The 15188-nt window shown below is 39.6% G+C and overlaps 1 protein-coding gene and 1 pseudogene across 2 annotated transcripts; both read left to right on the top strand.

The window, feature by feature from the left end:
- Positions 1 to 239: 239 nt before the first annotated feature.
- LOC147419100 (potassium transporter 18-like) lies at positions 240 to 1484 on the top strand (annotated as a pseudogene).
- Positions 1485 to 5245: 3761 nt separating this feature from the next.
- Positions 5246 to 9560, top strand: LOC147419099 (protease Do-like 1, chloroplastic). Of its 2 annotated transcripts, none has more exons than XM_086505720.1 (6): positions 5246 to 5651; positions 6193 to 6628; positions 6940 to 7268; positions 7521 to 8024; positions 8868 to 8933; positions 9144 to 9560. In XM_086505720.1, the coding sequence occupies exons 1-6, from the start codon at positions 5508 to 5510 to the stop codon at positions 9207 to 9209; spliced, it is 1545 nt and encodes a 514-aa protein (XP_086361846.1). In that variant the 5' UTR covers positions 5246 to 5507; the 3' UTR covers positions 9210 to 9560. The 2 variants fall into 2 exon arrangements, with proteins under 2 accessions (XP_086361846.1, XP_086361847.1); XM_086505721.1 differs by having other exon boundaries at positions 5249 to 5651; positions 6205 to 6628.
- Positions 9561 to 15188: the final 5628 nt, after the last annotated feature.

Below are 15188 nucleotides of genomic sequence, written 5' to 3'. Positions count from 1 at the left end.
TTGGTCTGATCAATTGCAATTCCCGTTGTTCAAAGTGCACAGCCTATGGAGGTAAGGCCTATGGATGGTTATGTTCCTTGAAGGTTTTTGGTTTGTGATGTGCATGTGCCGAGGGTGGACGAGCCGGCCCTTTGGTGGATGAACTTGTTGAGAAGTGCAAAGGCAGAGTTAGGTGCTTGAAGCTCAACACAAATGAAAGCCCCTCAACAACAACTGAGTATGGGATCCGCAGTACTCCAATGGTGATGATATTGGGAGGGGCAAAGCAAGACAGTATTATCAGTGTTGTGCTGATGGCAGGTTGCAATCTCGATATGGTTTGGGGATGCTCATACTTGAAAATGACCATGGGATAGTAGCTATGTTTCAATTGTAGCTTACTGTTTCTTTTCTGTGTTGCACTAATCATTTTGCAATTCATGATGATACGAGCTGTGTTTGGAATGCTATTTATAATGGTTTGATTTCATTGGTTTTGCAGGAATTGTAGTGGTTGTGTTGATGCTTGTGACAACAATTTTACGGGGCTTGGTCATGTTACTAGTCTGAAGAACACGGCTTGTATGGATTGTCATCTTTGTTCCTCTCTATCTTGTCGTGGAATTGGCCCTGTTGTCATCCATGCTATTCAAATTTGAGCAAGGTGGCTGGGCTCCATTGGCACCCTAAAGAAGCATGAGATAGAATTGCAAAACAAGCTGCAAATGGATTGGATCCTGCATTTAGCTGGTCGCTATGAATCGATGAGGGTGCCAGGGACTGGGTTCATATACTCAGAATTGGCTCATGGAGTTCCGTCAATTTTCTCCCATTTTATGACCCATATAGCAGTTATGCACATGATGGTAGCCTGCATAAAATACCTTCCTGTAAGTACTGTTCCAAACGAGGAGAGGCTCCTTTTCAGACAAATTAAGAGTACCGTCTATACTGATGTGTAGTTCGTTATGGATACAGGGACCTTCACAAGAGGGATAAAAAGTTTTGAGGACAATTTATTAGAGAATTTAACTCAGTCTATTAGATTTCATACAACGCTAGAGACTTCCGAGGAAGAAAGTGGGATGCAACTCTTAGAAACCTCGGTCGGTGTTTGTGAGGGCCATAGAGTCCCAAATTGCGGGAGGCAGTGACTCCATTGTGTCCGTCAAATCGGAAAGGTCGATTGAGATGACATCTCTTCTGCTTCTTCACTACCACAGGACATTAGTGCAAGTCGGCATGTTAGATTTGCGCTCCCACAGCAAGAACCATCAGAAGCTGAAAGTGTACTCACTGATTTCCTAAATGAAGCCAAGTATCATATTGTTTTCCATATCCTTGGAGATGTTGTTGTGACAGCACATCATGACCGGAGTTGGCTCAAAAAATTTGTTGTGGACTACATGTATGCGTTTCTTCGGTGATTTTGTAGGGAAAACAGTGCAATATTGAGCATCCCGCATGAGACTCTCTTCGATGTTGGGCAAGTGTACTATGTATAAAAATCTTCCATGCATATGACATAAGTTCTAGGTGTGTACAAAGCGGAATGACCAACTGTATAAAATATAGAGGAGCTCCTTTGTGCTCTGAGAAGTGGTCCCAAGTTGTCTCTCTCTCTCTCTCTCCCTCTCTCTCTCTCTCTCTCTCTCACACACACACACACACACACACACACACACACACACACACACACACACACACACACACACACACACACATGTAACGTTGTTCCTCCTGGGACTGGCAATAAGGTTGAGTAGATGAAATTTTCAAAAGTGATCGGGAGCCCAAGGATGGCATGAACAATGAAAGAAAAAGATGGTGCCAAAAAGTGCATAGATGTAGAGCACCCAGCAATAGCAGCATGCCGAAGGTGTTGATTTTGAGGCAGGTGGCTAGTGGAGCATCAAAGTGTACTATGAAGTGTTCTGATGGAGGACATGTTCCTCCTCTTTGCCAGTGTCAGAGAGTCTCCTTGGGCACTTTGATTACGGGATGTGCTCAAATGGGCATGGCCAACAGGTTTTGGAGTGTGATGCTGTTTCAAACAAATGCATGCTAGGCATTCTGCCAAGAATGCAAAGAAAGCCTGCGCCATGATTGGAGCCATTGAAGTGGTCAGTGAGGCAAATTTGTTGGAGCATTATATGGTGCGCAAAGTTGCAATGCATGCATGATGGCCCTAAGATGATCCACATCGTCTCTTAGCTGAAAAATAGTCAAGTATATTTTAGACTTCATTGTCTGCCAAATCGGACAATGGCGTTCTTCAACATGAAAATAGCTTTCGTGAATGACCACCCTTACTAGGGGTATGCTCAATTCTTACAAAAAGCTTCAAACTTCTTATCATGGCGGTATTGTGTTAATCTGATTTTTTCGTGCATCCCCTTGTCATAATGACAATGCAGAGCAATATTGAGCTCTGTGCAAGGATGAACTATTGGGTTCCTTCCGGCTACCAATGTGCTATGACTATTATTGTAAATAGCATGAAGTATTGGATTCTTTTCAGTTGCCAATGTGCTCTGACTATCAGTGTAGATAGTGGCGGCGGCGGCATTTACTCAGATCAACCATCAGATTCCAGATGTCTGAGCTATGAATGCTAACATGGCCTCAACCTCACAACTAGAAGTGGCTATATTACGCTCCTCCTTGTACACGGAGATGTAGATGAGTTGCAAATCTGATAGTGGCGATCACTTGGTAGTGAAAATTTCAATCTAGCATGCAAAGGACATTCACCATACTAGCATTAAGAAGTGATTTTTGTCATGCTTTTCTCCCAATAGCCATCCAACAAGTTGGTTATTAGAGCAGATGAGCCACTAAGGAGGCATGCATGCATGACCAAGAGTGTGGGGCCCATCACTATGCACACCTTGTTCCATAAAAAGTGCAAAATTGAGAGAGGTGATTGGTTGAGAGCCCAACCTTTTTGGTGAAAAATCTCATATGTATTTAAAAAAATAAAATAAAGAATGAAAATGTTTGATTGGTGAGTGTTGTAGTGAACACTCATGAGGAAGCTAGGAGTGACACTGAGTGGGTGAAAATGTCTGTTTCCTCTCAAAAGATATTGAGATAAGATTTTTTCCAAGATTATATTATTGCATGTGCTCGAAATTAGAGTCCGGCTCCTCTTTTCTTGTGCAACCTCCATGACCAGGTGTCCGGTTTGTAAAAAATTAAAAGGTTTTCGACGGTTGGTTTCTTAAGTTAGGGAGAGGAAAATCTTTGATACGAGTGTGCCAATGGGGAGAATTTGGAGAGATTCTCTCGCACTCTCTCGTGTTTGAGGTGCACGTTCTATTGTTTCCATGTCTGCCACTCAATCTAGGGGTGTGTCCCAGTGCAATTGGTCTCAAAGGGGATCGAAGGCCAGTACTGTGTAGCCATACGATGTCTCCATGGCCAATCAAAAACCCAACAACAATTCTACCTGTCATGATCTCGTACTCGATCCGCGGCCTCCAGTGTCCAAGACACCGTCCATGGCCTTGTCACCTGTTACTCCTCTGCAGACTGTAGCCTTCTCCAACGCTAAGTTCTGCCAGCTCCGTGAGTCCGTACCTGCCTCACAAGCTCTGTCTTTCTATACCGCAACCTTCACCTCCCGCTCTCCACTCAGCTTGTCAACATCATCTCCAACCTTATGACCATGTATGACTCTATGGATGTCGTCATCTTCTGCGACCATATCGTTGGTAATCTCATTAGTTCTGGTGTAAATCGCGATGACCATGAGCATCTGAATTCTGTGTTTTGCATAATTGCAGTGGTGGCTCGAGAGCTGAAACGCTACATTGATCACACCACCAAGGTGATTGACGTGCTTATGCGCTTGCTAGAGGACCTCAACAAACTTGACATGGATGCAAAATCTACACTGGACGTGCTCGTGGTGGAGGAGAGGGACAGGAACCGACAGGCGAGACCTACGAGAAGGCACAATTCATCATTATATTGCATAATTTACAATTACATTAGGGAATAATGGGCTTTGCGACACCTGGGGGATGATTTCCTTTCTTTTCCCTGCTTAAAAGTCCCCTCTCCCCCTTAATCTCTCTTTTGCAGTTACTTCTTGCAGGGGGCAGCGGCAATAAGCTCCTCTCTCTACACACACCCCCATATGCTTACACTTCGCACACACGCACATGTAGGAGATTGCGCAACTTGTACATAAAATGATCTAGGTAATGTCTGTAATAGCTTGCTCTTAGAGATCCCACTCTTTTTTTTCTATTATGAGATGCATGCTTGAGGTCTAATGCAGTTGTAGACCATTGAAATTGTTTTGTAAGTACTCATTTGTTTGGCTAACCTATCTTTTTTGTTTATGTTTATGTTTTTTCTTTTCATAAATCTAATCGCAGGCCTCGTGATTTTATCACTTTTTTTTTCTCTTGTTTAATTAGTCTCCTTGGGTTGTTTCCCACATAGATAACGTTGGTTTATCGAGCCTCTTGGGATTGTTTCTACGACATTAAAAAAATATTCATCTTATTTACTCCTATTTGTTCTTTAGGGATCAATTCCCATGATGAAAAATAAAATTTTTGCTCTTACTTCTCCCTCTCCTTATTTATAAGGCTATGCAAAACTTCTCGATCTAGCTTCTTCTTCCCCTATCCCTTCTCACTCGTATCAAACTCTCCTATCGTATCCAATTCTAGCATGACCATTTGTGTACATGCTACTTGTAATGCAATCAAATGCACACAAATTGATCCTAATCATTAGTTCATCAGCATTATATATGTATCGATTACTCTCTATAAGTAGTTAATTTGTATATTATGCTATTTAAATAGCTGTATCTAGCTATGAATTGGCAATCAAACATATATAGATCAAGCATAAGCAAAAACATTTAATGTCACGAATAAGACATAATGTTAAAATTAGGGGAAAAAAGGAAGGAAAACGGTGCAACATTTATCTTTGATAGATAAAAGTTCTCCATATCCGTGATTGCCGCAACTCTCAAGTCCGTAAATTGGCTCTGATACCACTGTTAGAGCTAGAAACACAGAGAGCCCTGCAAAATACTCAAAATAACACAACATAGGCCATAAACGACAAATCTACATATATGGCGAATCCCATAGCACATAATCAAAGCTACACACGATGAGAGAGAGAGAGAGAGAGAGAGAGAGCAACTTGCGTCACGCTGTTCCAACTATTCACTTGGTGGAATTATGTCTCCAAACAACTTTCACGGTTGAAAACTGCAAACCGCCCTACGAAAACCGCCTGGTCATCTCGCTCACCTTTGTCCCCAACACACCCAATGAGGGCATCGTATTAGAATCAGTACGTAAGCATCCTCTCAAGTCTGCTTGAAGGAATCCGCAGAGAGAGAGAGAGAGAGAGAGAGAGAGAGAGAGAGAGCGGCATCTCCATTGTCGAATAGCAAGAGAGCCGCTCTAGCTTTTCTCCTCTGTGTGAGGAACCGTCCATTATCTTGCATATAACGCCATCTCTGCTGCTTTTCTTCGCGTTTGGCATCCATGGCTTCCATTTGCCATAGTTCAGCCATCCAAGCGACACAATTGGCAATGCCTAGAGCTTCGGCTTTTGGAAAACTGCGGCCCACGTCTTTAGCATGCACCAAGCAGGCCTCTAGAAGAAGTGGTGCCTCATCGCTGGCCAAGGTTAGCATTTGTATGAATTTTTCAGCATTTCTATGAATTGTCTACTCGTGTAAGGCTTTCGAGAGTGCAGTTTATTGTTTTTCAACGTTTTTTTTAATGGAATATGATGAGGTCACTTCTGTATAGGTTTCTTGTGAAAAGGTGTCATTTTGTATGTATCTCTGTTTCTCCCACTATCTGCTGAAAATGGAAATGTATGTATGTGTGCATACATGCACTAATTTTATGTATTTGTTTACATACGTGGTTTTGTATATGTACATGTGTATTTATGCTTATGTCAGACAAGCACCACTCTTATGTATATGTATAAACACACGTTTGTATGTATTTGTATGTGTGTCTGTGTATGTTTGAATATAATAGGTTTGTCAATGGGATCCATGTGTCGTCACTCTTATGCATGTGTGTGATGAATGGATAGGCATTTATTTTTATGGATGTCTATGTATGTTTGAATGTAATAGGGATGTCAACAGAATGTATATGTGTAGGGACCTCATGACTAGACATGTTTTGAGCATGTTCACCATGTCACTAGCTGTGCATGCAGACAGGTAGCCATAGTCGGAATGCCTTGAAGGAACAAGAGCCAGGTGCAAGCATTAGGTGTTTTCTTTCAGACGAAGACTCAAAGCTGAATCTATGGACCAACTCTCGAAGACATGAAGCTCGACTATCTTGTTCGATACCTGTCTCGTTACAAGCTCAGAGAAATGCTCCTCTTTCAAATTACAGTTTTTCTGACCTTGACGCTCTCAAGGTTAGCCAGCTAAAGCAAATACTTGATTTGGGTTGTGTTGATTATCGGGACTGTTTGGAAAAGAGAGAGCTTGTGGAAAGGCTCGTCGATACCCAAGAGTACATACCACGAGCGGCACAGGAGCTGCTACAGCTTTATTTGAGTGGAGGAGAACCAGCATTGGATTCTTCAGGATTGTATTCGAAGAACAATTCAACATTACAAAAAGAAGAAGGTAAGATTAAGACCACATCAAAGAAGCAGTGCCACATATCTCAGTTTGTAGTGCGAATTTTCTGGTTAAAAATGCAAAATCCTGGTTATGATTTATTGGGAACTTATTCCAAGCCAAACTTAAGGTATTTTAGTTATAAATCTCGATGAATGCTTTAGATTTTGGCAAAAATGCCGGTTCTCTCATTAGTTTGCCCTTAAAATTCAAGGCTGAGAAGGTTTTTTATTTATAGATTGCATCGATTATGTTTCTTGGGTGGCTTGATTATGCTTGTTGGCTACAGCTTTAATTATTTGTCGGTGTTGGGCCAGATTGGTGGCTAGATGCGGAGCGTAACACAATCAAAGTCTTTCAGGAAGTGAGCCCTTCTGTTGTAAACATCACTACCTCTAAAGAAGTTACTCTCAATACCATTGATATTCCAAGGGGTACAGGCAGTGGTTTTGTGTGGGACAAGGAGGGCCATATTGTTACCAACTACCATGTTATCATGAATGGGAACCGCGCACGTGTGACTTTGGCAGACACGACGACTTGGGATGCAACAGTTGTCGGAGTCGCAAAGAACAAGGATCTTGCAGTCATTAAGATTGCAGCTCCAGCTTCCAAATTGAAGCCAGTATCGGTAGGCACTTCACAGGTATGTCGTCGTAGATTTTGAATGTTGTGCTGCTTTGAGTTGATATATCTTGGATGCTATGCTACCCATACGCACGCACACAATGCTGGATGTGATGTTATGATAGCCCGGGATCATATGAGTTCCAATTTGTATCTCCTAAGCTCCTATTATTCATTTCTAAAATTCATGTTGTAGGGCACTCCTTGGATTATTATCGGAAAAAATGTCCTTTTCAACAGCTAAGTATGGGCAATGCATGCTTTTTTGCAGGCATTACAAGTCGGTCAGCATGTCTTGGCCATTGGAAATCCGTTTGGCCTTGACCGCACATTGACAAGTGGAATCATCTCAGGTGTAGGAAGAGACATAATGGGTGTGAGTGGACGCATGATCAGAGGTGTCATTCAAAGCGATGCTTCAATAAACCCAGGAAATTCTGGAGGGCCTTTGCTAGATAGCCAAGGTCGATTGATAGGCGTTAATACTGCAATCTACTCTCCATCTGGCGCAAGTGTGGGGGTAAGCTTTGCGATTCCGGTGGATACGGTGAGACGTGTTGTCAATGAAATTATAAGAGATGGAAAGGCAGTGAGGGCTGGTCTGGGCATTATATGTGCAAGTGATAGCCAAGCAAAGCAGGTTGGAGTTGTTGGTGTGCTTGTTCTTGATGTCAGTTCAGGGGGCGGTGCTGCACGAGCTGGCCTTCGAGGCACATTGAGAGATGCAGCTGGACGGATTGTATTGGGTGATGTGATTGTTGCTATCAATGGCCAGGTATTTGAATTTTCTTTGGCTTATTTATCAAAGTTCTAGTGTGATTTTCTATAAGAGGCTTTAGTGTGACTTGTTTATTTATCTTGGCCTTGTGCCATGGATGGCTTTATACATATGCACGGTGTTCGCCCAAGGGCATTGTGCATGATGTATGTATATAGTGTGCTAGCCACAGCTGAGAGGCAACGTTCCTGTGAGGCCTTGGTCAACTGGCATCCGATTCTCCACCCTACCATTGTGTAAGTAGCCTCTACCTAAACCCTCTAGGATAGGCATAGTGCTCTCATATTATGAGCCATATCCCTCTAGGATAGGAATAGTGCTCTCATATTATGGGCATATCCCTCTAGGATAGGCATCGTGCTCTCCTATTATGGGCATTTAGGATAGATGTTTTTCATGATATGCAAATAATCCACATTGTTGTTTACCCACACCCACAATTTATAGAAACATAAATGCTGTTCTACATCAGTTTTTCTTGGGCATGATACACCTATCATTGTGCACTTTTGTTGTTAATGTTACATAGAGATGTGGATGCTCTCGTGCATCATTGTCTCGGGCATGGGGGCTAGATATTGAACATTGTACCTTAAGTCTTTATTCATAGTCGTTGTCAGAGGATTGGATACTTTTGTGCATGTTCAAGACTCGTTGGATAGATCTTTGATGTGTCTTGGGATTGTTCCTACGATGTTGAAAGTTTCTTTCCCCCCCCCCCCCCCCCCCCCCCCCGCACATCCACTTTAATCATTTTTCATTGCTGGCACTTGTGAACTTTTTTTATCTTGTTGTAGTTTGCATATGGTTATTGATTTTAATGAGTATTTTGTGTTGCAGACCTTGAGTGCTGTAGAAGATCTTTTGGCAGCCTTTGACGATCGTCAAGCTGGAGAAATTGTGAGGGTAAGGATTTGAGTGTGTTGTTGGAGCTTATAATAGAGATTCAATGGGTTCATCTGTGTCACTATAAAAGGGAATTTCAAGAGAGAATTTATTTTAGTGGTATTTTGATGTGCACAAAAAGGGATTTTAAAAGAAAATTGTGTTAAAAGAGGAGTGCTGAAAATATCTTTCGATTCAATAACATTTTTTGGTAAATTTGTATGCTTCCAGGTAACCGTGAAAAGGGGTAGTTCGGTTCGTGATTGCTACATCACATTGGAGGAGATCAATGAGTGAAACTTCTCAATGTTTCTAATGTGCAAGTGCAGGAAAAGCAAGAGCCTATTTTAAAGCAAGCTACCTCGAATTCCCATGAAAATTGTCATGATGAGCAGTATTCCCTTGCTAATTCAAATTATTGGGAGCATGGTTGTACAAAATTTGTCAAGTATGAGTAGTGATAAAGCTTCCAATTAGAGCATGATGTAAATATGTAAATGGCAACAAGCTCTGTTCTTAAAATGGAAGCATCAAAGCATTGTAGACATGCCACATGTCATTAACAAATAGAGAACGATTCAAAGGCCGTAGTCAATGCTCGCCAAGAAAGCTTTTTTGAGCAATGGAGATGGAGCAAAAATTTACAAACTGAACTGCTTCTTGGTTTTGTTGAGGATGTTCACCATGCTTTTTTCGGGAAGCACAATGTTAGTTAGTGAACAGGTCCCTCCATTGAAGTTGAAGCTGGTAGGCATTTTGAGACAAAGAGCAAAGGAAGTCAAATGAGGCCCTTTAATGGAGGGACCAGTAAACTAATTGACAAATTCACACAAATGGTTGTACACCTTTCTCCCATGCCAACAATGTTTGAAACGTCCAAGAGTGCTACCTAGTGTTCGGGAAAAATCGTTTTTCCAAACATACAAAATTCCTTTTCTTGAATTTGCCAAGAGAAAATTTTAGAAAATTAGGTTACTTTTTTCAAGTTTTTACACTATTTTTCTCTATTTTGGGGTGGAATTTCTCCTTTTCTCCTTGCTCCAACCGGCATTTTGGAAATTGAAATAGCCACGATATTAAGTTGAGACACATTTTTCCCGAACATTGGTGCTACTTCATGGTGAGTTTGGAAACGCACCCTCCCCCAAAAGGGAACAAATGAAAGGCCATAGGGGATTGGTAAATTGACAAAAGTATGCAAACGACTACTCGATACTAAAGGAACTACACTTTCTTTACCTAATTCTAGCCAAACAAAAGAAATTTCCTTTGATGAGTTTTTGGACCCACATTGAGAAAGCCTTGTAAGTTTCTCATAAAAATATTCAAAACTTCACTTTAAATCTCAAATTAACTTTTTATATACATTATCAGTGATAGAAAAAAAACTGTTTTTTAACATTTATTTTCAAGTAGACATAGCCAAACAACCAGGATTTGTGCAAAATCTTCACACACACACACACACACACACACACACACACACAAAATAGGTCTTGAATTCAATATGGATAGATGTATGAGGTCTCTTGGGATTGTTCCTACAACGTTAAAAGCTTCTCTTCTATCTCCTCCTCGTCTTCTTCTTCTTCTCTCTCTCTCTCTCTCTCTCTCTCTCTCTCTCTCTCTCCAAGCAAGAGACGTTTATCCACTCAACACAATCCATCTCTCTCTCAATCCTACATCTCCACAAGTAATGAAGTCTTTTGCACCAACAATGACCCAGGTAGGTATGCTCATTGGAGCATCACAGCGTGTGCAAAGTGTATGTTGGTGCAAATTTGGTATAGCATAGGAGGTGGCCATAAGTTCTATCATCAACACATGGGCTTGAAGAGCCATTGCTAGAAAGGGTGCATCATTGACCTCAAGTAATCAAGCAATGGAAGTAAGATGATGAAGGTCCAACACGTGTACAAGGCTAGAAGGGCAGGGACTGATCATTCCCTTCTCCTTCAACCATATCCCTTTTATACACGTCCTAGCCTACCTTTAGGAAAGCCTTGAATTGCTCATACCTAGGGCCATGTCCCCATAATCCTACCCTTGTCCGGACATTACTCCCCACTTGGAGAAGAGTTTCTGTTCTCAAAAACAAAAGTAGGAAACCCCTTCTTGATCACACTAATGTTCTCCCAAGTGGCACCCTCCTCATGTTTATCTTTCCACTTGATGAGGATTTGTTGACGAGCATGATTATGTATTCGCGTGACTTATGGTGATCCAAAATCCTTTCCTGCTCATGAGATTGAGTGGGTGGCTCGATTATGTCAACAAGAATGTCTGAATCAATGAAATTATCAGAGTGTCCTAACCACTTTCATAAGTGGCTGACATGAAGGATATGATGAACTCTTGAATGTGCTTGTAAGTCGAGTTTTTAAAGCACGTTCACTAATATTTTTAAGAGTGTAAAAAAGACCACAATACTTAGGTGAAAGTTTAGGTGTGGGCTTAGTTTTCAAACTTCATAAATCTACACATCTTGTTCCAGCTCTACCCAAATAGTCACGGCCACGAACTGGCATAGGTAAACTGACAACGAAACCCATAGAGATGCTTTCTCATTTTTCGTTTGAGATCTCTGTTGGATGTAAAATCCCGTCTATCTTAAGATGCTCAACTTTTGTCACTTGACATGTTTGGCAATCTATCACGTACTCATGTACATCCTTGTGTAAGCCTGGCTACTAAAATTGCTTTCTTACTGATGCATATGTCTTTCAAATACCAGGATCACTTACACTTGGATTATCATGACACTGGCACTTAGTGTTGAAAGACCTGGATACTCAAACTCTCCTCTTATGGAGCAAATACTCGTCCTCAATAGAAAAATGCTTCCACCATTGTAGTTCTCCTATATTAGGAAGATAATGGAGTCTAAGAGGCCTCTTTATTTTCAAAACTTCATTAAAAAAGAAATAAAAAGATTGAATCCCAATTTTGAAGAAAACTATCCTTGAGAGTTAAAAAATGAGTGGTTTTAGCTCCAGTTGAAAATAAATGCATGGGATGACTCTTGAATAAAATTTAGCAAAAACTAAGGCTTGTTATCTTTCTAAAGACAAAGTATCTTTTGCAAAAACCGTGCACACTCTTTTTGGCTTTCTAAAAGAAGCCTTAGAGGGGAGTTGAGTTATGCATACTTTCAATGTTTTCAATGATGATTGAGACTTACCTTAAATATTATTTCAGTTATAAAATAGTAAATGGATCTTTTTATTTCAGGTTTCATTTCACATATGACATGTGTTGACTTTTCTTGCATTCTATTGCTTTAGAATGTTAAAGTAAAGCCATACCTTGCATAATTCTAGTAAATTCTATAGATATACATACACATATATATAGATAAGTTCTTTTTGGCTTTCTAAAAGAAGCCTTAGTGTTGAGTCGAGTCAGGCATCCTTCCAATGTTTTCAGTGCCAACGATGGAGACTCATCTTAAATGTTGATGGAGTTTGTCAAATGGGTCTCTTTCATTTCATAGCCTTACAACGCTTTTTAAGACTTTGTCTTGTTTATTTTTTTTGTCCTTACTCATGTTATATTATTTTCAACATGAACACACAATTTATATTTGTTCTTTTTTCTTAGGATGGGATTACATTGTTTTTATTTTGTGTACTTTTTTATTTTTAAAGCTTTTAAAGAGTAAGGAGCTTTTTTCACAAGAACAAGCGATTGTGACTCTCTCTCTCTCTCTCTCTCTCTCTCTCTCTCTCTCTCCATATATATATATATATATATATACACACACACATATATATATATTGTATTTTTATTTCTCATATTTTGATTTTCTTTTTGAAAAGCCATCGTGAAATCTCACCTTGTTATTTCACAGTCTCACACGATTTGACTTTTCTTGCACTATAACTTAATTCTAGTCAATATTTGAGAAATCCTTTTTATTAAGAGGCCATTGGCTGAGTTTCCCCCTCACAAAGAAGAAAACTAGATATACTAGCAAAAATTTAAAATTTGCATGATTGTTGAACTATTTTCTCACATATTTAACTGGTTTTTTTTCCCATTACCATGGTTTGCAACCGGCTAGTCTCAAATTTTAATTTGCTCAAGGCTATGTTGAGGCATTCCTTTCATGAACATTAAATTTTTAGTTGAACTCAACCTAATGATTTTTATTTTCTTACTGTTTTAGAAAGCCATGTGACCCTTTCACTTGTTATTTTAAAATAGAAGCCTTCACTTCGAAAAGGAAAGGCTACTCTTGAAAGTGGGCCACATAATCATACAAAAAAGATAGTGGCCCAATAGAAAAGGGATATGAATGTTTTGACCTCTCAAAAAGGATAGAAAGTAGGGGATGCCTTCTTTTTGGCCTGCTAAAGGCTTTAGTATCCATAAGGCGAAGGAAGTTCAATTCTAATTGTTAGACATGTTTCCCTTGACAGAGAGACTTAAAAGTCTTGAAAAGAAAGAAATCCTGTCCTTTCACATGCTATTTCTCAAAACAACATTCATTTTTTTGGCATACTTAAAAAGGCTTTAGAGACAAAGGATTAAAGAGTGTATTCATAGGAGTTTGATCCTATGATGTGAAATATTGATTCAATAATTTTTTTAAAAATATTTTAACTTGTAAAAAGTCCTTTGATTCAAGGACTTCACAAAGATTCATTTCATTAAATTATTTTATTATTTTCTATGATTAATAAATCTATCTTTTCTTATGAAGGCCTTAAAATATTCTTTTGTTTTAGTGTTTCAATATGTCTTTTTATTTTACTTTGTTTAGAAATGTTAATGTGCAATGTGTACCTTTCACCTTACTATTTAAACAAGGGGTCCTAATATATAAACCATTTGTGAATATGTATGTATAATGGATAATATAATTTTATATTAAAACACGACAAAAAATCCATGTGATTGTAGGCTCCCTATAACTCTTATCCCCTCTTAACTTAGCAGGGTTTCGTGCCTCCTCAGCTTGTTTGATCTCTTGATCTCCAGGACACTCATTTAAATTTACTCTCTATAACTCTCATCCCCTCTTAACTTAGCAGGGCTTCATGTCTCCTCACCTTGTTTGATCCCTTGATCTTCAAGACATCCAAAGGCTACCAATCACTCCACTCTCTCTCTCTCTCTCTTGTTCCACACAATTTTTTCGACAAAAAATTCAGCATAGTCTCTTTGCACGGAGATCAAAAGCTCAACTTGAAACGCAACAAATCACTGAAATATCCAATATGAAAGAGTATTGTAGAGGACTCGTGAGAAAAATACGACAAAGTGTCCTTTGTATAAAGATCAAAATCTCAAGCAAAACTTAGGAAATCAATGCATAAATTGTAAACATAGTACTTTCAAGTCATAAACCAACATCACTGCTCAAAAATACTGTCAAAAGAATGTTAACCTGGTGTCAAAGCACGTATACCCATTTATTTATGTCCTATGGTGAGGCCACCAATGGAGATCTCCAACTACCTAATCCACCTCACACTGGGTAACCCAACTCCCAATGCTCAACTTCACTCATGTAATGACCCTCAACAAAAAGCTATGTAGAACAATGTACTAGGATTTCTCTCCACGACCTTTCTTTTCCAATTCTTTCCCCATATTTTTTTCATTTGAGAGAATCTCCCTATGGCATATTTTTTGAGTATGGAAACCCACCATTTCAGTCCACATATCACACACTCATTTGCACATTACTTAATCAACTTAAGTGGCCCTCGTACACCCCAACATCCTTCAATGGTGAAAAAGCAAAGCTGTGTGTAGAGTTTATTGGTACACTCATATTAGAGTAAAAGGGCTCCCTCATTGTTACAGAACTCCACACTGTATTGTATAACGGATCATGCTTAAACTTCCCTCAAAGAGAGGCCAATAATTCACTCGTAATTTTTGTGAAAGAAAGAGCATTAATCTCTTGCATGCATTATAAAGCATTGGCTACCATGCTATACCGGATCTTTATGATATCGTAAAGACAAATATGTTATTGAAGAATTTCGATCCGTCTAGCTTTGCAAGCCTTAAATCCATTTGATTGGTAAACCACTTAATTCTCTGATGGTCAAATACAATCTCAGACTCTACATCGTTTAAATAATACCCCCATCTGTGAAGGACATGAATAATGGCATACAATTAATGCTCATACGCAAAGTAATTCTATTGAGCACAATTTGATCGGTAAACCACTTAATGCTCTGATGGTCAAATATAATCTCAAACTGTGCATCGTTTAAATAATACCCCCATCTGTGAAGGACATGAATAATGGCATAC

Source organism: Adiantum capillus-veneris, chromosome 29 (assembly GCF_014529385.1).
Source record: "Adiantum capillus-veneris isolate H3 chromosome 29, ASM1452938v2, whole genome shotgun sequence".
In the NCBI taxonomy this organism is placed as follows: Eukaryota; Viridiplantae; Streptophyta; class Polypodiopsida; order Polypodiales; family Pteridaceae; genus Adiantum; species Adiantum capillus-veneris.
The sequence above is the reverse complement of the archived record's forward strand: the minus strand, read 5'-3'. Positions and strand labels throughout refer to the sequence as shown.